This window comes from Perca fluviatilis, chromosome 18, assembly GCF_010015445.1.
Source record: "Perca fluviatilis chromosome 18, GENO_Pfluv_1.0, whole genome shotgun sequence".
Lineage (NCBI taxonomy): Eukaryota > Metazoa > Chordata > Actinopteri > Perciformes > Percidae > Perca > Perca fluviatilis.
Window position 1 is genome coordinate 15,621,253 of NC_053129.1, and position 23,070 is coordinate 15,644,322.

Sequence of the window (23,070 nt, forward strand, 5' to 3'; positions counted from 1 at the left end):
ATATACACACATACATACATACATACGGTATATATATATATATATAAAATCCCTTAAAAATCTTGACTCCAAATATTCACTATACTGTATATTAAATCTTCATTTGAAATAGTCCTGGTTAATCTGGATTAATTGGAAAAAGAAAATGTGCAATACATGCATATTTGAAGCCAATAAGAGACACTAAGAAGCACATAACTGGCAGTAGGAAGAAAAAGGTTTTTGGGCGGTGACGGAAAGGGTTAACACAGCACTTAACTAGCCTGCATTGTCGAAGCCAGCTTGAGCATTGTCACCATTGGGGTTTTCTTACAGCCTTAAACACAAGGCATTCCCACTGTGTCCCAGAAACACAGGAAGACAATCCTTAACCACCTGGACTGGGTCCGTCTGCCATCAAAAGACTTGGCTGTAGAAACAGCACTACACCGTGTGATGGGGAATGGGGAAGGAATTCCCAATGACATCATGCCAGAGGCTTTTGGCTCCACAGTGATGTTTGCAACAATAGAGTATTGCACCGAGGCTGTCGAAAATGATCGCCGGCACAATTGCTCTGCACGGTTGTTTTCCTATGAAGAGCGGTGGTGACGCAGATTTTACAAATAATTTGAACTTCAACCTGCCCCTGACTTCAAAACAGATAGCAAAGACACTTAAAACGCAGAGTCAGTGTCTCTGTGTTTGATGTAGGGTTTTTTTTTTTTCAGAATGAATTTAACAGTCCTTGTTCATAAATTACCTAAATGATATGAAGACATACTGTATCTGCATCGTTGACTCTGTGTCCATCCAAGCAGCTTAAAGCACTTACCCTGTGTAGAAAAAAAGTAATAAGAGTCCCTAAAAATCACCCTGGCATTTCTCCTTGCTGGCTTTGTGTTGATCTTTCCTCATTTGTTCCTATCTTTTCTCCCCCTCCGCCTCCTCAACTACCTCTTCCCCCTCTCCCCCTCCACCTCACCGCTTTCATCACTCCTTCCAGTCATCCCTCCCATCTGGCTGCCTCCCCTGCAGATGAGACCCCGCTAATAAGCCCTGACCTGTTAATTAGCCGTCTAATGAGTGCACTAACGAGGGACGGGCAGGCTGATTAGAGGTACTGGAGCTCAATACCTCACCAGTGGAAGCCGACCAGTTAATCAACTGGTCTGGAACAACACAGACGTAATGACACATTAAAGGAACACGCCGACTTATTGGGAATTTAGCTTAGTCACCGTAACCCCCAGAGTTAGACAAGTTGATATATACCCTTCTCATCTCCGTGCGTGCTGTAACGCTGTCTGACGGCTCCACCGGTAGCTTAGCCTAGCACAGAACATGCAGGTGAATGGTTCCAGTAATCCTACTGCTCCGAATTGTGACAAAAGTGACAAAATAACGCCAACAGGTTCCTATTTACATGTTGTGATTTGTAGAGTCACAGCGTGTACAAAAAAACAACGTAACATGAGACACAGCCGTCTTCTAACCGTAAACAAACCGAGAACTATATTCTCAGACAGGCTTGCTGCAAAGCAAATCACTCCGCCTAAGTACTATATTTTTCCGCCTGAGAATATAGTTCCCGGTTTGTTTAGGGTTAGAAGACGGCTGTGTCTCATGTTACGTTGTTTTTTGTACACGCGATGACTCTACAAATCACAACATGTAAATAGGGAACATGTTAACGTTATTCTACAGTAGGATTACTGGAACCATTCACCGTACTATTTACTGGCCTGATGCTGCTGGAGCCGTCAGACAGCCTTACAGCATGAGAAGGGTATGTAGCGACTTGTCCAACTCTGGGGGTTACGGTGAATAAGCTAAATTCCCAATAAGTCGGCGTGTTCCTTTAAAGGTGTGTTTTCAGAGAACGCTATAATCCCTTTTTGAAAATAATTCTTCGTAGTTGATACACGTGTCTGTGTCAATGTGTGTATACTTGTGTGTTACACATTTGACTCTTCTTTAACGGTTCTGATTACGGCGCAACAACAAAAAATGCTTCAATAGTTACTTTCGGTAGAGGGAGAGAGTCCAGTGTGTGTGTGTGTGTGTGTGTGTGTGTGTGTGTGTGTGTGTGTGTTTGTACCTCCAGCAGGTCTATCATGCGGGTCATTTGGGAGTAGATGAGGACTCTGTGTCCCTGGGCCTTTAGCCGACTCAACAGGATATCCAAGGTGTGGAGCTTGCCACTTTCAGTGATCAGGCTCTCCTTATCTAAAAGAGGAAGAGACAGTGAAGTGAAAACCCAAACTACCGGGGTAGCGAGAGATTGATGCGACTCATTCAATACAGAATGTCCAATACAAAATGTAAAAATGCATTTCTCTGAGGTTGTATCCAAATGATGTGAGCTTCCATGTGTTGATTTTTTAGATCATTAACAAAACATGAAAAGAAAATTTTTATATATATATATATATATATATATATATGTGTGTGTGTGCAAAAAAAATCGATTCCCATTCGTATCGCGATTCAAGCTCTACCGATTCAAAATCGATTCATAGATAAATGTATTCATATTTTTTAATTAAATATGTATATATATATATATATATTATTTTTTTTCAATTGTACGTCTACTGCAATCACATGGGAAAAGTAACATTTACATACTGTGAATCATTTTTTGAATCGAGAATCGTTTTTGAATCGAAAATCAATTTTGAGTCGAATCTTGAGCCTAAAAATCAATATCGAATCGTGCCATTTCTGAATATCTAATATATATATATAGATATATATCTTATCATTTACCAGAATGGACTTACTTGCTTACTGGCACAATACAGAAAAGCAGCCCAATCAATTCAGAGGTTTTTAACTCTTCCCTAATCAATACAAGTCTTTGATAAGACTGTATACTCGAGGATAAAGACCCTTTCACCAGAGCGGATCAGCCCAGGGATCAATCCTCTAAATCTGTCCCTGATCCGGGGATTGTTTAAATAAAGCATGTGCCTTTATTGACTGGACTGCTGATGAGAACAGAGAGAGAGATTATGAACAAGAGTGAGAGAGAGAATGAACAAGAGTGTGTGTGAGAGAGAGAGAGAGAGAGAGAGAGAGAGAGAGAGAGAGAGAGAGAGAGAGAGAGAGAGAGAGAGAGAGCGCACGAGAGAGAAAGAGAATGAACAAGAGAGAGAAAGAAATTGTGAGAAAAAGTGATTTACACTCCATTTCACACAATGGCACAAAAGAGGAACAAATAGGCCCGGCAGTTGGTCTTGGTCACGATACTGCCAGCACCACATCAGGTGACTACAGAGGGCAAATGGGGAGCAATCTGACCCTGGGTCTGCTGTTCAAGTGGTTTCCTCCATGTCCAGCTGATGAGGAATTAACGTCACCTGGCACAATGGCAGAATGAGAAAAGGGCCGGGGCTGCCATCGACCCAGCGACAGGCACACTATGGTGTTTGACCGAGGGGTCGTGACCCTGAGTGGGGAGAACCTAAGGCCAGGTCCAGGGTCGGGTGACAGGGTCGGGCCCGGGTTACCAGAGAGTCCCTGTGGGAGAGCACCGCCTTGCACTCGACTTGGGACACTTGTTCCCAAGCCCTTTTGTACAGACAAAACCTGGGCTTATAAATATTTCCCAGTCTTATTTCCTTGCTTTGTCAACGTAATGTAACCAACCACGTTAAAAATCACGTTCCATTAATCCAAAACACATGGTCAGAAAATTTAAACCGAGGCTGTGATAATACATGCATACGACAACTTCCTGCCAAAATATCTGGAAAACCCAGATATGAACATTGCTTTAAGACAATCGCATGCGTTGAAAGTATGTTTGATGAGCCGACAAGATTCACAAACTGGATCTTTCTCCATTTTTAACCAGTAGCATTCTATGCTAATGTGTACTCAGGCTGAACCCTGACCTGTGGCCCTTCAGTATAGCCCCCCAAAAAGGTCAGGCCCTGTAGAAGTGTTAAAGAGGAACTAATAGAACAGATGAACAGGGGGAAACACTCTGGGGACGTATAGGAGAGCTCACCTACAGGTCACTGTGGAGTGCTGTCAGCCTGTCAAACACATTGGGCCCTGGTCACACAGCCCTAGAGCTCCCAAAGTGTTGACGGGGTGAGTTCTGAATCAAAAGCACATTTATGTCTTTCATTTCACTTGTTTGGTTTTCCTCCAGACAGCTGGTGTATTGCGGTCAAAGTATATATGTTTTTCACCATTGTTATCACTCCTTGTTAACATTCTCCGGGTGAATAAAAATAACTGAGATAAAATGGACTGAAGCTAGAGAGATGGAGAATAAGAAGGGAAAATAGACATAGGAGGATAATAAAAGATACTCATAATACACTAATAGCGAGAGACAATAAACTAAATCTGAAGCAGATCCAACTTAACTATAGGTTTATTGTGAGGTAGGCAGTTGCTGTAAGTTGCTGTGGTTCAATTCGGTATGTACCAAGAGACCAGTGCACCGCAATCCTTGAGATACACAAACACTGTATCCTGCCACCAAAGGCCTATAATTGGCCTTGGCATCAAGAAAGTGGATGAATTGAAAAGTAAAAGGAAGCGAGCGCGAGACATGCAGAGGATTAGACATGTGCGGGAAAAAAAAAAAAGGTCCAGACAGACAGAGTGAAGGGGGTCTGTGGTGGCTCCGGCTACAGCGAGGCGCTATTAGCACGGCGGGGGCAGCGGTGATGTTGCGGTTGAGATCAGATGTGGACCTCCTCACCGCAGGTGCTTGTCTAACCAGGGCCGCTGCTCAGTCAAGGGCACCAACCAGCGCTGCGGGCCACGCTGCCAACCTCCCAGATGCAAACCACCGCTTGGCAAAGTGGCAAATGCTCATATAAGGCAAAATATTGCTCAACCCCTGCCACCAATCTGTTTCTCTTTAGCAGATTATATTTAAGCCTCCAGACTCCAATGTCATGTTTGAAGATGAGTTAGCCCTATCTGAGGATTTCTGTGGCCAAACAGGACTGAATGATGTATGCATTTAATCTAATTCTTGAAGGGCATTAACTATAAATCGGAAAATCCCATAGTATGCAGTTGGATACTATTATTTCTGTATGAAGAGACATGTCGGCCAGGGTAATCCTTTTGTTTGTGCCTGGATTATGAAGGAAACAATTAATAGGAGAGCTGCTCCTTAAGAAAGCCACCTTCTGATATTTGATCAGACTGATGGTATCTCGCTACATTTTATCTTTGTGTACTAGCTGAGGGTACCATCTGATCTGATCACTAACATTTTAACTCAGTGACATTCAGCCTAAAGAGAAATGGTTCGTACAAAAAAGATGCTTAATTATCAAAGAAAAGCAGGGAAACAGATGTCCAACAAAAATGACGAGGCCTTTTAAAAAAATAAAAATAAAAAATCCCACCCCTGCAACTATCCAAACTCCCTAAAGCCCAGCGATGTGGCTTACAGAGAGAGAGAGAGAGGTGGCCGAGTTCAAAACATTTAGAGCTGCATACCGAAAATCCCATATTTCTAAATATCGCTGCCATACCCTATAAAGCCAAGCCAAGAAAATGAATAATTGCGATTTAGGAAGGGCTTTGGTGGTCTGTCTCATTCCAACATAACACTTATGGCTTACATTATAAGCTACAGTGCCTTGCGAAAGTATTCGGCCCCCTTGAACTTTTCGACCTTTTGCCACATTTCAGGCCTCAAACATAAAGATATAAAACTGTAATTTTTTGTGAAGAATCAACAACAAGTGGGACACAATCATGAAGTGGAACGAAATTTATTGGATATTTCAAACCTTTTAAACAAATAAAAAACTGAAATATTGGGTGCAAAATTATTCAGCCCCCTTAAGTTAATACTTTGTGCGCCACCTTTTGCTGCGATTACAGCTGTAAGTCGCTTGGGGTATGCTCTATCAGTTTTGCACATCGAGAGACTGACATTTTTGCCCATTCCTCCTTGCAAAACCGCTCGGAGCTCAGTGAGGTTGGATGGAGAGCGTTTGTGAACAGCAGTTTTCAGTTCTTTCCACAGATTCTCGATTGGATTCAGGTCTGGACTTTGACTTGGCCATTCTAACACCTGGATATGTTTATTTGTGAACCATTCCATTGTAGATTTTGCTTTATGTTTTGGATCATTGTCTTGTTGGAAGACAAATCTCCGTCCCAGTCTCAGGTCTTTTGCAGACTCCATCAGGTTTTCTTCCAGAATGGTCCTGTATTTGGCTCCATCCATCTTCCCATCAATTTTAACCATCTTCCCTGTCCCTGCTGAAGAAAAGCAGGCCCAAACCATGATGCTGCCACCACCATGTTTGACAGTGGGGATGGTGTGTTCAGGGTGATGAGCTGTGTTGCTTTACGCCAAACAACGCGTTTTGCATTGTTGCCAAAAGTTCGATTTTGGTTTCATCTGACCACAGCACCTTCTTCCACATGTTTGGTGTGTCTCCCCAGGTGGCTTTTGGCAAACTTTAAACACCACACTTTTTATGGATATCTTTAAGAAATGGCTTTCTTCTTGCCACTCTTCCATAAAGGCCAGATTTGTGCAGTATAACGACTGATTGTTGTCCTATGGACAGAGTCTCCCACCTCAGCTGTAGATCTCTGCAGTTCATCCAGAGTGATCATGGGCCTCTTGGCTGCATCTCTGATCAGTCTTCTCATTGTATGAGCTGAAAGTTTAGAGGGACGGCCGGGTCTTCGTAGATTTGCAGTGGTCTGATACTCCTTCCATTTCAATATTATCGCTTGCACAGTGCTCCTTGGGATGTTTAAAGCTTGGGAAATCTTTTTGTATCCAATCCGGCTTTAAACTTCTCCACAACAGTATCTCGGACCTGCCTGGTGTGTTCCTTGTTCTTCATGATGCTCTCTGCGGCTTTACACGGACCTCTGAGACTATCACAGAGCAGGTGCATTAATAGGAGAACTTGATTACACACAGCTGGATTCTATTTATCATCATTAGTCATTTAGGTCAACATTGGATCATTCAGAGATCCTCACTGAACTTCTGGAGAGAGTTTGCTGCACTGAAAGTAAAGGGGCTGAATAATTTTGCACGCCCACTTTTTCAGTTTTTTATTTGTTAAAAAAGTTTGAAATAGCCAATGAATTTCGTTCCACTTCATAATTGGGACCCACTTGTTGTTGATTCTTCACAAAAAATTACAGTTTTATATCTTTATGTTTGAGGCCTGAAATGTGGCAAAAGGTCGAAACGTTCAAGGGGGCCGAATACTTTCGCAAGGCACTGTACATGTGGCTGCAGTGAAATGCATGACCATTGGTCATAAATGTGAGCAAAGTAGATGTAGTGTTTGTAGTGTTACATGCATGTAGCCATGCATGTAACATGAATTATGGAGAGTTTAGAAGGATGGAAGATAAAATGGATATGTCTGTACATCTCACTCATGTGGCACTTTGGTTGTCAAGATTTGGTCAGCTAAAAGTCGGTCAAAATTACTTCACATAGTACCAGCATCATATATATCGTGAAGCGGATAGCAAAACAAAAGATTACCTCACACAAAAACCAAACAGCAGGACATTTGGGACGACAAATTCCAATCTGAATACCCGAGTGGCTAAATGAAAATGTGGATTAAAATGCACTGAAGTGGACAAAAAACAACTTTCTTATTGTGGACGGACAAGGACAAGGACTGCGTTAAGACCACACCCCAAAACACAAGCAAATCCCATGTGGTGTCACACCACTCTGCTGTTGCTATGGATACACATATCAAGCTTCACCACCTGCCCTGCCCCCCTTTCATAGCACCCCCCCACCCCCACCCGCCTAAATCCAATCCAGTCTAACAGCGGTATTCACCCGGCCAGCCCTCCCCATCTCCTCCTATCCTTACCTCCTGCTGGCAGATTAAGCTACACTCCCCTGTCCCACACATCCACTGCACCCTCCAGCTCCCTCTCGATCCTTCCCTCCTCCGCTACTACAAACTCTCCCTCCCCGCTCCCCCAAATACACCCTCTCTCCCTCCCCCTGCTGTCTGTCCCCCGACAGTGTAATCCAATCCCTGTAGGGCCAGAGCCAGGGGCCTGACACGGTCCTGACCCAATTAGAGGCCTGCTGCCAGCTAATTAACCCCGGCCCAGCCCTGGTGCCTGGCGTCTGATACTCCCAAACCAACCATGGCGCTAATTTCATTAATACGCCACTACAATCTTCCGTCCTGTCCGGTCCCCTCTGCTGCTGCTGTGGCTGAGCTAAGAGCGGAGCCACCCTAACCAGGGAGGGAAGCGGGCCAGATGCGATCCAAAAGGAGGAGACCAACAGCAGCGAGATTGCAGAATGAAAAAAAGAAAAAGAAAAAAAGAGTCGAGAGCTGATGAAAGAAGATAGATGGATGGTTATGTGAGAAACAGAGACAGATGGGGGGCCACAGAGCAGGTCGAATCAACGATCGAACCAAGCGTCAGCCCCTCACTGTATAATGATACATTACACTGTGCAATCAATAAGTCAATGGGCAACCCTTGTTCAGCACTGCTGATGATGGAAATATTAGCCTGACACTACTTTACTGCTTCTGCATGTATTGACAAAAACCGGACTTAAACTTAATTTTCGCACAGCCACGGCATTAGGTATAGCTAAGAGCCAGATGCCAGCGGGAGGTTTTGGAAGCTTGGAGTGAAGTGGCTGACAGAAAACAGGGGATTTTACAGATGCTTCCCCAAAAACATGTGTCCGCATCAAGACTACAGTTTCTCCAAGTCTGGAGCTCTGGAGAGGAGCCAAATGACAAAAATGCATCCACAAAAACCCCAAAATGTTGTAGCAGAAAGTGAGTGATGGACTGTGTGTGTGTGTGTGTGTGTGTGTGTGTGTGTGTATATATATATATATATATATATATATATATATATATATATATATATATATATATATATATATATGAGGGAGAACATGTTTGCAAATACATCACTGTCTCCCCTCAAACATGCAAGAAGAGCACTTCTCTTGGTTCTCTAGGAGCCGCTGAGCAGGGCAAGAGACAGACAGTCTGATGAGGACTCAGAGATTCACAGGGGAATCTCACCACACCACTGCAGCCCACTGTGAACTCTGTCATTACGATAGATTACTGCTAGTTACCCTTGGCCAGCACTGACTCGACACACACCACAGACGAAAGCTAGCGAGCTAGATACAACTTGGCTTCCATGTACAAATATACCATCAGAGAGGTATAGTGTGGCTAATGTCTCCCCCTTCAGTCTACTTTGGCATTCAAGTTTCTTAAGTATCAGTGAACACGCTTTTCCATCTTGTGGACACATTATTAGCCATAAATTGGAGTAGGAAATCCAAACATCACGATCCCTTTACACACTTGGCTGGATGTTGTTGTTTTTCTCGGCTGCCAAAAGAATTCCGCAGACGGTGAAGCGGTGCCAGTATAATGCACGTTGAGAGGGGCAGAGGCAGACGGTGGTGTGGTGAGCCGTCTGTGTTGTTTTGTGCCTGTCTATCAGGAGGCCGGGGAAGCTTCCTGCCATTTTGCTGGAGAGCAGAGTTTCTTTGAAGGGACAGGAAGGCAGAACTGCATTTCCCACAGCCTGATGTGGGCTGCTGGACAAGACCTGACTGGTCTCTCTCTCCCTTTCTCTTTCTCTCTCTCTCTCTCTCTCTGATTGAAGCACAGACACTCACACACAGAAATGCATTCAAATACAGACATTAAAAACAAGATGCACAACAAGTTGCACATAAATAAAAGTCCTTCACACATGTAGCCTCTTCCACAGCGGTGACAGTCAATTCCCAGCTCACAACGAAGCTGGATTATTTGAGTTTGAGAGTCGGCGCTATAGTGAGAAGGCCGTCATTTTGTGGAACGGTTCCTTCTAATTACTGAAAGCGTCACAGGGGCCACACAACAGCGAGAAAGGTTATTTCTGTGTCACACTGGAATGTTCTGCAAATGATCCCAGAGCACGAATGTTCAAACTGATTTTTAAAACTGACTCGTACCATTTCTCTGCATGAAATGTTAAGTTTCCGGAAAGCGAAAGAGAGGTGACCGCAGAACTGCAGCAATTTAGCAAGACTGGAATGTCTCTCTGATTATAGTGAAAACCTCTTCTCTCGTGGAGGCTCAGACTAGTTTACTGCATGGGTTCCATTCAACGGCTTTTAATACCCTGCATGCGTCTTGCTTTCTCTGTGATCATGTGCGGCGGCATCACATCATTGTCAATATTAACATTATTAACATGGAGCATATAGTTTATTCTTTTTTTGAATGGAAAATATCTTCCCTCCGGGGAAATTCTGCCATCACAATAACATCAAAAACAAACTGAGGCCCAAGACATTACAGCCTCAATTGTTTTTTTTTTCCTCCTCTACGGCCTGATTCTTATTAAGTCCTCTGATTAGATTCCTCTGTCGATATCAGTGGGCAACGGTACTCACGCCATGGCGCTCAAAACAAACAAGTTATTCAGCTCTGCCATTTGTTCTAAAAAGGTGTGGGGCTTGGGAGTGCAGAGGAGAGGGAGGGTGGGAAACTTCAGCTGAGCTACTGTACATATCTGAGCCTTGATGTGGCAACAATGTGTTCAGCGGAGGACGGGTGCCGGAGTGTTGGGTCACTTCCTTCCTACAGAGGCTGAGAAAGAAGTGGGAGACCAGACGAACCGAAAGGCTGTGGCCAGATACTGATTTCAGAGCAGCGCCCGGTCCTGTCTGTTAGAGGGAGAGGATGGGAGGTGAGGCTTGTCCTCGGACTGCGTGTGAAGAAAGGCAACGTCGCCCGAGCGTGGGAGAGTGTGTAGGGAGAGGTGAGAGACACCTCGGGCCCCGTGTGAGCGCTGCAGTTCCCTAAATGGACCTGGTGGTGTGTACACACGCGCAAACGCACACACACGGACCATCTATTAGTGTTACCTAACTAAGCACTTGAACAATGACCAGTAGCTAAACTTCCTCGCTTTGTCTGCCTCCGTAGAACTTCACAAGAGCTTTCAGACTGTTCTCACACAGACACACAAATACTTGTTTTGTTTCTCACTTTTACACACAAACACTCTCACAAGCACATGCATACACAGATGGGTAGAAGAAAAGAAAAAAAATGAAGCTTTACAACATTGCAATCTGTGAGAGAGCGTCACTAGGATTTTATATCATGTTTAGGGACTGTTGTGTCTTAAAAGTACCAAACCTGCATTGCAGGCTTATCGAACAAGTATAAAAAAGGACACACATGTCCATTTTCTGTGCCAGGAACTTTTGTTGCCTCCAAAAAAAAAAAAAAAAGAAGAAAAAAAAAAAAAAGAGAGCAGTCATCATAATCCATGACGGAGACAGTTTATCAGACGTAGAGGGGCTGAGCAGGTCAGTGAGAAGGGAAGTGTTGTCTGTAAAACTGTAGTGGCCTCTCTCACCCTGGACATCCATCAGTCATCTGAACCCTGGCAACGAATCAGCTCCCACACTGCCCCAGCTGACCCTTAACTCAGGCTCTCTTCAGATAACGCACGTGCAAGCACACGTACACACACACGTACACACACAACCCTGTATTCAAACCTTAATTGGAAATCACTGGTATGTGTTTATGCGAGTGAACTTCTGCAGAAGCCCTTTATCTCAGCAGTTCCATTAGATTGTGAGGGATTGGCTGCCTGGCAGACAGACAGAGGAGAGCGATCTGCCCCCACCGACCCTGGGCTGGCCTCTGTCGATTCTCCCACGGGCCCCCTATTTCACCCGTCACTCAAAAAAAACTGAATCTCCACAATTTGATAAACTTGTCGGTTTAAATATGACTCAAACAAATGAAGGTAGTAACTACGGGTACTGGTTTTCTGAAGCCAGCGTGTAGCCACAATAGGTTATTAGTATTATAGCGTCTACCACGTTGAACAAATAGAAGTTAGAGCTAGGCATTTTTCATAAATGGTAACTGATCAGATTGTTATTGCTGACGTTATGAGCTTACAAAACACTTGTTTTCTGGACAGTATCATCTGTATAGATAGACATTCATTTTAATATTTATTCATTAGCAGACGCTCATTTATGTGTTACCCTTTAACTACATAGCCTCAAGTTAGCCAGTGTGAGCTACAGCAGAGCTGCACACCTGTCCAATAAAGACATGGCACAAACCCAAGTACAAAGTATAGCAGCCACATGACATAACACACAAACACAAAGTCCTTACCAGGGATCCGAATGAAGGACCATCCATGTCGCGGGTAGAGGGCCATCACACCCCCATGGCATTGTGGGTGAAAGGCATTGGCCCTCGCGCGCCAGTCTGAGGCAAGTTCGGGGGAGCCATAGAGGAAACACTGTTTAAAGACTGTGCCCCCTCCACTGCGTGTCACCCGCCACTCGTACTCTGCACTGCGGTCGTTACAATAGCACTCCATCGGAACTGCTGTCACCTAGGAAACCAAAAAGATAAGATAATAACATTTTATAACAAAAGAACGTATTGTGTGGTGAAAGAAGGACGATTTTATAATAAAACACGTGTTACAAATAGGTTGACATACAATGTGTGCTATTACTTTTACTAAGCAATACATTTCATTGCAATACCTGTTATTCAAAACATTTGCTTTTGTCTGCATGATATCGGCTATTTGTTTTATTTGTTTTATTAAACTATTTATTAAAAAACATTAAGAAATGTACCACCAAGAGACCTACACTAGAGATAGAGAAAAAAAAAACACAGAATCAGCAGGTTCTGTGTGTGTGTGTGTGTGTGTGTGTGTGTGTGTGTGTGTGTGTGTGTGTGTGTGTTGTGTGTGTGTGTGTGTTGTTGTGTGTGTGTGTGTGTGTGTGTAGGAGAGGGGCAAGCAGAAGCTTAACCAATGGTGAACAACCTAAGCAAGAAACCCTTTTTTTAGAGGCTCTGTTTGTTTTAAATGCAGCTGGAAGCCACAGAGTCTCCCACCCACCCACCCACCCACCCACACACACACACACACACACTCTCCCACCCACACACACACACACTTCACAGATAAGACTTGCTCATTGTTGGAAGCCTACAAAAGCAATGTGCACAGCGTTTCCCTCTTCCCTTTCCACGACCACCCAAATGGTTGTCTGTCTTAAACGGGTCAGCACACAGACACACACACAGACAGACACACACACACACACACACACACACACACACACAAACCCTGGGTGTGGCGGCTAGCAGGAACTTGGGTGGCAGTGTAGGTTGGCAGGGTCGCAGCGTGGAGGTGGCAGAGTTTCGACTATAGATCATCACGTCTGTGTGTCCCATCATGCCGGGTCTTAAGGCTGTGAACACCAGGTCCTGAAACACACACACACACACACACACACACACACACACACACACACACACACACACACACACACACACACACACACACACACACACACACACACACACACACACACACACAAAATCTTAGTTAAAATATTACTATCCCGTTTCATTAAGCCCTAACTTACAAACACAGTGATAACGTCTAAGTGGTGAAATGTATGAAATTGCTAGTAATTTCAAAAAACATCACAACTTATGTTGCAGCTCCTGCTGAACGGATTCCTGCTTTGATATGTGGCAAAGTGGGCGATTAAAGAAAAAAAAGAGGTACTGCAAAACAGGGTAAATAAACTGATAGAGGTTACTGAGTGCAGCGCTCATGTTATTTTATTTTTTTTAACTACTCTAACAGTATATTTAAATTTTATTAGGTACAAGCCTGAAAGGTTATTTCAAATGTCAGCTAAATGCTTAAACTTTTATGTCAAATCATGTAATCTTTTCTGCAACAAACTTTTGGGCAAGACATACATTCTACATAGATTTAGAGCAAAGACATGAATGAATAATTCATATATGTAACGCAAGCGTTATGCGCATTTTACTGTGTGATGCCACAAAAATGGTGGATACACAGTGCCACCTAATGGCAGTTTATCTAATGACATCAGGTCATTAATAAGTATTCTTTTCTCTGCTTCATTGGATTTGATAGGTCCAAATATGTGTATTGCAGCATGCCCCAGAGCAGATACTGGTTTCTGAAGCCAATGTGTAGCCAATAGGTTATGAGTATTAACGTGTTTAACACTTTAAACAAATACGGAGATGTTAGAGCTCTCTGTGAGAGAAGAAAATAGATTTTCATGAATAAATTCTTCATAATTCAGACAAGACATAACATTTAGAAACTACTGTATGTTGCTAGTTCAAAAGTGGTAACAGAGATCAAAGTGAGACACCCATTCAATACATATTGTATGACATGATATTGAAGCCTCAAAGGCTATACAAGTAAAACATGTATTGAAAATTGCCCGGTTCTCTCAATCCCTCAACGGGAGCAGCAGGACAGCTGAAAGCAGTAGTGAGAACACTGTCGATTCCACAGCCAGAGAGAGATGAGCCAAGCAGAGAGAAGATGCCAGCTACACGCAGCTTCAAAAAGAAAAATGAAGAGTTGAAAGAAGTAAACTGCGGGGGTGAGTAATTCTTTAGAAGCTTAGGTGGGAGTCTCGGGGTCAGCGTGGCCATACAGTATTAGCTCTCCAGGTGTCTGTAAGTTTTCTCTCTTCTTCTCATATTTGAACTTCTTATATTTTTCTGCTCTTTCATTCCTTAAGCCGCTTCGGTGTGTGTGTGTGTGTGTGTGGAACCTAAGTCGCTCGGCAGCTGCCTGACTCAGTGTGTCAGGCCAAGAGAGGATGAGGTGGATGGAATTACCCCGACAGCATTTTCTCCTGAGTAGTTTCCACCCAACACGTTAAGTGAGAATTGGTGGAGGATGGTAACGTGATACACATCTGCCAATTGGCTAACTGTTTAAGCTAAGAACAATGACTAAAACACAGTGGCCTTGCAGTGGATCTGCAGCTGTTCACATTTCTTTGAGGTGGTCTGTGTATTTCAACTGGCACCTATGCTTTGTACGGTCTCTTCCTCACCAACAATTAGGTTTCCAACTTGCCAAATGATACAAAAGAAATTGGAGGAAATAGGGGCTGTCTCAATGTAACCCTGTGGTTCTCCTTCTGCAGAATCCAACACATATGAAAGCATTTGAGTGCAGTCGAAACCAACTGTGGTTTGCTACATTTATCCTCTGAGATACTGAACTGACAAACATTACAGACTGCCAAGCTACAAGAATAGTTTGATGGAACAATATACAACTTGTTTCCAAATCTCCCATAAACCAGCAGCAACACACTGGTGCCATATAAGATCTACCATGTACCAAATCCACATTAACTCCAACCTCTGTTACGACCATCAGTGTCCTCAGAACCAGCCTCCCTGTAAGCAGTGTAGCCTCTGGGGTGCTGAAAAAACAGCAGTCAGCCAAACAGTTTCCATATCACACCAAAATAGGATTTAAATGGCTGTTTATTGGGCTCCAATGGGTCCAAGAAAAAAAACATATAGACTAAAATAGTGTCAAAAACAGAAGGGCTTCCCTATTGATTTTACATTTTTGCAGAAACAGATGCATACCTGCTCTGGAAGACAAACTAAAATGTTTCTATTGGTGAAGATCGGCCTATAGTCCTTTTTTTTTAATTTATTTTTTAAAGTCCTTTATTCTACACATCTGACAGTAGTAGCACAGAGATATGCTGGACTGCACAGACCTTGGAGACATACAGAGAGAGGGAGAGGACAGTGTTACTGGGTCACAGGGCTATAAAAGGGATTGGGTTCCACACTGGAGCCCAGAGGAGGGGGAAGAAGCCTGGGGCAGAGAGCAAGCTGTGTGGCCAAACACTGACTGATGCTCTGGCGGAAAGATTTTAGCATCATCAGCAGCACATGCCTTACTGCTGGGGTTTCTCCTGTCTGTCATACACCCACATGCACTGCAGATGGCTACTCGAGGGGTTTTTGTACATAGATTTTAGTATGAGTGTGCGTGTGTGCTGTACGTTTCTCACCTGTAGAACGGGGCTGGTGTTTGTGTTGGGGAAATTGGTGGGTCTGTTCAGCCACAGAATTAGGTCATTGCGAGACAGACACTTACTCCTGGGCTGTAACCTCCCGCTCTCCCCCCGCAAGGGTCTGGCTTCCTCCGGACCCTCTTCTTCAAGGCCAAACAGGCGCTGATGGTGGAGCCGATATGCAGCTTTGAGGGACAAAAAAAGGGCTAACCATCTGTGAGAGAAAATAGCAGAAGGCAGGAGAGGAAAAGATAGAAATACTTTAAAGAATTCTGCTATAACCATAACTACTGTGTAAAGTTGGCCGTTATTTATTATTTAACAGAAATGAAACTCGAAACTTCAAGCCCACCTTACTAAGGTGCCTTGCAGCATGAGATTGGACATCTCAGCCGGTGACACATCGATGAAGCGCAGGAAGGAGAAACAGCTTCCTTTGTCATCACCTGGAGGGGTAAAAACAGAAAACAGAACGAAGAATATGAGAACTAAGCAAAGAAACACAATATGGACAAATGTGGAAATAACAAACAGGGAGTATAGGAAGGAATGATGGAAACAGAGGAGGAGGAGGAGGAGGAGGAGAAGAAGAGAGGAACTGGGGTGAAGCTGAGGTTTGAAACTCTTGGTTCTCACCTTTTCTGTGGAAAAGAGACTGCTGGATGTGATATGGAGAGAAGGGAGACAACAGCACTTGAAGTAATCTGAGGAGGAAGTAGAGACCGACAGTTACAGCACTGAACGCGAGTACAAGCAAAAAGAGACCCAAGTGTCTTGCGATTCTTAAATTCCAGTCCGACCCACAACTTACTTCCCCAAGCATGAATAGCTTTAATTGGGATAATAGCCTGAATCAGCAAATGTGCACAAGAACAAAGATTTGCCCAGAAAAAAAGTAAATATTCAACAGTGTCTAACAGTAATTTAAAATGTAAACCTAACCCTATTCAAAACAATGCTTGTGGAAACTTGGCTAGACCCGTTTTCATTGGACTTCGAGCGTACTTGTCAGAAGTGTATCTGTGTGGAAGAACTTACTTTTTTTTGGCCTGGTTGCGTGCGTGGATGAGGCCATGGCGGTGGAGGAACTTAGACATGTCGTAGGGCTTAAGGGACATGTGGAAAGGAGAGCGCGTCTCCTGGCGCTCAAACAAGTCAGGGTGGTTACACACCTAAACACAGGCAGACACAGACAGTGAATTAGAAGAAAGAAAGAAAAAAAGGCACCAGCACTACTCAAAGACTGCCAATTCATGGTTTAGTTTTACATCTGAAATGGTATTCCCACTCATAAAAGGTAGCTCGATTATTACTTTTGGAACATCCTTCGAAAATCTGCTGTACAAAAAAAATAGATATTAAAAATAAGAGTTTTGATAAAAATTATACTTCAAAAGAGCCTCAAATCATTAGGATTAATAACAGCCATTAATCATCGGGACTGCTGCGTCTGTCAAAACAACCCATACTCTTTATAGCCGTGATCATCCATTTGTGCTTTATTCTATTTTTGCACTGGAAGCCAAAAAATGCCAGGCCGCAGCTCGTACCTTCCTGAACTGCATGACCAGGTTCATGAGGGAGGAGGTGGTGCTGTGGGACTGCTGGGCCGTGCCCATGGACGACTGCAGCAGATCCTCGATGGAGATCTTGTTCCTCAGAGCCTGGTAGAGCAACCTCTGCCGGGACGTCAGCTGGCAGTAGGTCAGGATCTCAATCTGGAGACGGAGAGTGGAACAAGTGTGTGTGTAAAAAAATTAAAAAAATTAAAAAGTCGGTAACACTTTACTTGAAGGTATCTACATAAGAGTGACATGACACTGTCATGCCACATGAACCCTAACCAACCTGTCATGACAAAAACCGAATGACACTTAATGACAGAAGCGTTATGTCATAAACGTTTATGATTTGTTTGTTTATGACACGTTCATGACAGTGTCATGTCACTCTTATGTAGCTACCTTCAGGAAAAGTGGAACCAAAAAGTCTTAAACCGACTAAGCTATTAATACTGTGCTACTAAAGCACCATCATTACTACTGCCTTGCTGATCCCTACTAATTTTACATTTTCATTTCTTCAAAACTGAATGATAAAACAAATTTTATTGGGCCAATGACACTGTAAACTGTCTCTGTTGTTTTTGTATTTGTTTACTTTCGGGCTTTAGGATTGAGGACGGAATTATTTTAGGATGAAATGAAACCAAAAAAGGAAGGATGTGTACCATGACAACAGTATGTAATATAATACGATATACAATATTTTTGAACCAAATACATTGAGGTCGATATTGCGGCAATATTGTAGGGTTGACTAATGGTGCTTTCACAAAACATTAACACAATGAGAGTTTTGATAAATAATCACCAATAATGTGGATACAATGACTAAGTGGGTAAAGGCAAATAATTAAACAGCTAGTAAGTCCGGTAAGTTCAGAAAAGTACATCACTTTACTGTAATGCAGCCTTTAAAAGCAGAAAAAGACAACACTTATGTCATATCACGATATTAAGATATCCAAAATCTGAGACGATTGCTAGCCTCACATATCGATGTCGATATAATATCGATATATTGCCCAGCCCTGGACAACAGTGAATGAAAAATGTTGTTCTTTGGACCTGGTTAGTAAAACAGATTGATTTACAAAGTAATGCTTGGCTACATATATAACATGTGGCAACAGTGAAGACAAACGATTCAGCATTACTGCTTTGTTCTCCCTCCACTGAACACAAATCTCTGGTTTTATCTAGTGTCACGCTTCGATGAAAGCAATGAAACTGAACACCAACAAACATACTATTGGCTTCAGAGTACTGACAAAGCGGGAGAAAGCAACAAGTGGAGAAGAAAAGGAAGTGGGCTGACAGGACTGCATGTGGGTGCGAAGGAAAGCGAAAAAGGCCGATGCGGGGGAGCGGTGAACTCTGCCATTCTTCTGACTCGGTGTATCGAGACTCCCGCAGCGTGTGAGTGAGTGTGTGTCTTGTGTTACAGCAAGAGACTCCGAGTCCAACATCTGTCAAGAGGATCTGCCAGCGAAAGCTTATTACAACACGTTTCTGTGTCAATGAGGTGTACGAGGAGACGGATGGAGGAAGAGGGCAGGTTTAATCAGGAGAGGAAAGAAGTAGGGGCTACATGGTATTGACAGAATATAATATTCTATCATTTTGTCCAATCATACGCCAGAATCTTCATGGAAAACCTGAGTCCCTTTTAGATTACACGGTGTGGAAAACCTTTCCCTCAAAATATGGTAAAAAAAAGGCTTCTGTCATTTAAAAACTGAGATTTGCTATTGCAACAATGTCCAATTGTCCAAATAAATGTGCAGCTCTGGACAAAAAGCTTGGTTAAGTAAACACAGAGAAGAAAGTTGGCTCATCTACCTTGTCCGAGAGCTCGTTTTCCACATCCTTCTTGATTCTGCGCAGCATGAAAGGCTTGAGGATCATGTGCAGTCTGGAAAGTTGGTCTGGAACACAAACATCAAACAATCGTGTTTAGCTACAAAACATATCACATGCAACACTGAACAAAGATAAAAGTTCAAACGTGGGCACACGAATGACAGAATATCCGTACAAATGAGCTGAAAAATATCTTGTGTCGGTAGCTGGGAAATAGAAAAAATAAATAAATAATAAAAAAAAAAAAAAAAAAGAGGAAAAATGTTTCTCAGAGCCAAGAGTTTGCACTCACTCTCGTCAATGGCAGACTTGTTTTCGGCGTGGCTCTCGATGTCCTTGGAGAACCACTCGTTAAACTCTTCATGGGAATCGAACAATGTAGGCATGATGAAGTGCAGCAGGGCCCACAGCTGAGAGACAGTAATAACATACAGCCGTCAACACCTCTGTCTTGCTCACATCGACTCGCATGAACACACACGCACACGCGCACGCACACACACACACACCTACCTCAGCCATCGTGTTCTGGATGGGCGTCCCGGTGAGCAGCAGTCTGTTTCGACACTGGAATTGCAGAAGGATTTTCCACCGAACACTGAAAACACAGAGGGGAAACAGCACTGTAATCACACCAATTACTCAAAACTGTGGAACACCATTTGTATGCGACTGTATGTTTATCATTTCAAGATTTTAACTTTTTCAAAACATTTTTGTGACTAGGTTTGTAGATGTTGGCCAGTGTCCAATAGTAGCCATGAAATGACGCATACTTTATGTAGTTGTACAGATGAACAACTACATTTTTACACCGTTTTTCAGACTTCAAAATGTTTTTAAAAGAACTATTTCGCAGCTCTGCATGTTCAGGCCAGTGTATTACAAATTGCATGTCAAACCTATTTAAAGGAACCCGTGTTAGCGCTGTATAAAAATCAACTCGCAGAGACTTGAAACTCACCCTTATATTATAGATCACCATGTTTTTTTGTGTAGTTAGTAAAGCTGTACAAAAATAAGTCAATCTGCTGAAACTAGCGGTTGAATCTGGGAAAGGTCAAAAATGCAACTATCAGCTGAAATCTTTAAAACTGTGAGAAACTTTGGAAAACACTTTTTAAATGTATATTTAAGTGAGTGGGCTGAAACACCTGTATGGTCCTCTAAACCCCAATCATTGAAATTATCAACTATAATAAATAAAGTATGGGGTATCAACACATTTTAAACACACAGGAACCCTGCGATGTGTTCAATGATGATACACAGCGAGCATCTTTTACCTAGTGCTGCTCTTCAGTGCCTGGGCCTCATCCAGAACCATGTACTGCCACTTGACCCTCTGAAAGTACTTGACGTCCTGGACCACCAGCTGATAGCTTGTGATCACCACGTGGAATGGTGCATTTTGGGTGTAAAGGGTTTTCTATTCAAATATAAACAAAACACAGATAGAGAGTTATAGATGTAGAAGAAGAAAACAAGAATATGATTTACTGAGCAAACGTCAATCGTATTGTATCTTCACAACACTGGGTGTGCATCACCATCAGCACTGTCTTCTCTTCCTCACCTGGCTCCAAAATTTCCGAATCACCTTGCGATCGTGTGGATTCCCCCAGTATGGCAACACCTAATGGACAAATCAGTGAGGTTAAAACAAGAACAGTGACTCAGCTCTGTTAAGAAAACTCCCCTAACCTACAGTACAGGCCAAAAGTTTGGACACACCTTCTCATTCAATATGTTTCTTTATTTTCATGACTATTTACATTGTAGATTCTCACTGAAGGCATCAAAACTAGGAATGAACACATATGGAATTATGTACTCAACAAAAAAGTGTGAAATAACTGAAAACAAAGTAGCCACCCTTTGCTTTTTTTGATAACTCTGCAAACCCTTGTTGTTCTCTCAATGAGCTTCATGAGGTAGTCACCTGAAATGGTTTTCACTTCACAGGTGTGCTTTGTCAGGGTTAATTAGTGGAATTTTTTCCCTTATTAATAAAAAAGCAAAGGGTGGCTACTTTGAGGAATCTAAAATATAAGACATGTTTTCAGTTATTTCACACTTTTTTGTTAAGTACATAATTCCATATGTGTTCATTCATAGTTTTGATACCTTCAGTGAGAATCTACAATGTAAATAGTCATGAAAATAAAAAGGAAACACATTGAATGAGAAGGTGTGTCCAAACTTTTGGCCTGTACTGTATATCCAAACGGAGCTTTCCCTAAACGCTTCCTTTTACATGTAGCAATGTAATGAAAACACAGCTACGCTGATGTTCCCAAGGGAAACGTTTAGGCATAGCAACATGTATGAATCACAGCTTCTGTTGTTGAGTTGATAATGAAATGTGATGTGAAAAGATTTACACATCATTACATCACTCAACGCACACTGGCATTCCATTGTTTTTAGGCAGTCTTGCTTTTGAGTTTTCAGGAAGCTTATCTTAAATGGTGTAATAGGGTCTTTTCACACCTCATTAGCAAAACAGACTGGAATTGATTTATTTTCAAACTGCGCTCGCATGTGTGTGTGTGTGTGTGTGTGTGTGTGTGTGTGTGTGTGTGATTGTGCAAGCATAGCCGACATATTAATGTGTTTGATAAATGTTAGTTTTTTTTTACATTTAAGAATGCACATACTGCCCCCTGATGGGTAGTTCTAGACATGTTTGCAGCTTTGAGTCCTTTAGCCTCATCAGTTCTCAGATGTTTGACAGGACTTTTTAACAAGAGCAACGCAGCACTGGGTTCATTAGAGGAGTGAAAACCACGAAGATAAGTAGAGAAATAAGGAAGCCAAGATTCCTGCGGACTGGTTGTTGTTTTTTTGGGGGGTTTTTTGCAGATTTTCCGCTGCCGCGCTCGCTCAGCAGCGTCAAGGATTCTCACCTTGAATTTGGGCACAAAGCGGGTGAACTCCTGATGCCAGTTGTTGAGTGTGGATGCGGGAGAGATGATCAGGAACGGACCCCAGATGTTGTCTCTCTGTGCAGGAACAAGAACAGAGAATACGTCGTCAGCCACCCCAACAGGTGGTCTTTGTTATGTGTGAGTGAGCACCCGATAACAGGAAGCCCTGGAGGAACACGGCGTGCATCTTCCTGTCAACGATAGCTCAACTCTGAAAAGCACACATTTCCCCTAAATTCCACTTTTTTCTGCTTTTGGTGCTGTGAAACTTAACGATCTAAAGGGGTGGCAAATCAGCTGTTCCACAACAATGATATAAAGTAATGTGAGTCATTGAGTGAAATGCACAGCCAGTGACCAGGGACTCTTTAAAGGATGCAGGTGCACAAAAAAGCTGGATGTTAGATGTTTTCATAAGTCAGTAAAAAACAGCAGAGACAATTGAATATTCCACAAAGTTTTTTGGAAGTGTGTGATGAATGAAAGCCTTTGGCCTGGTGCTCTGGCTCACCTCTGCCAAGTGTGCCAACAGGGCGATACTCTGGACTGTCTTCCCCAGCCCCATCTCATCTGCCAGGATTCCATTGATTCCCTGCAGAGAGAGGAAAACAAAGGAGAAAATAAATCATTCAATGTCATTCAATGTGTATAAATAAGCACATAATAATAAGGAATCATTTGAATGCCAAAAAAAAAAAAACATCACAGACTGTAAAAGAAAAAAAAAGAAAAAAGAAAACCTCTAAACTGTTTTAATTGACACAAAAACTAAAGCATCCATTCACAACATCTG

At 42.8% G+C, this 23,070-nt stretch overlaps 1 protein-coding gene across 1 annotated transcript in view; it reads right to left on the bottom strand.

Moving 5' to 3' along the window:
• The window catches only part of ino80 (INO80 complex ATPase subunit), a 46,228-nt gene that overhangs the window by 15,185 nt on the left and 7,973 nt on the right, over nucleotides 1-23,070 (bottom strand). Inside the window, 15 exon segments of the mRNA XM_039781456.1 lie at nucleotides 2,081-2,208; nucleotides 12,174-12,399; nucleotides 13,152-13,292; nucleotides 15,920-16,136; nucleotides 16,275-16,368; nucleotides 16,559-16,626; nucleotides 16,961-17,094; nucleotides 17,473-17,640; nucleotides 19,327-19,412; nucleotides 19,640-19,757; nucleotides 19,861-19,945; nucleotides 20,634-20,776; nucleotides 20,924-20,983; nucleotides 22,257-22,352; nucleotides 22,789-22,869. Coding sequence (XP_039637390.1) covers nucleotides 2,081-2,208; nucleotides 12,174-12,399; nucleotides 13,152-13,292; nucleotides 15,920-16,136; nucleotides 16,275-16,368; nucleotides 16,559-16,626; nucleotides 16,961-17,094; nucleotides 17,473-17,640; nucleotides 19,327-19,412; nucleotides 19,640-19,757; nucleotides 19,861-19,945; nucleotides 20,634-20,776; nucleotides 20,924-20,983; nucleotides 22,257-22,352; nucleotides 22,789-22,869 — 1,845 coding nt within the window.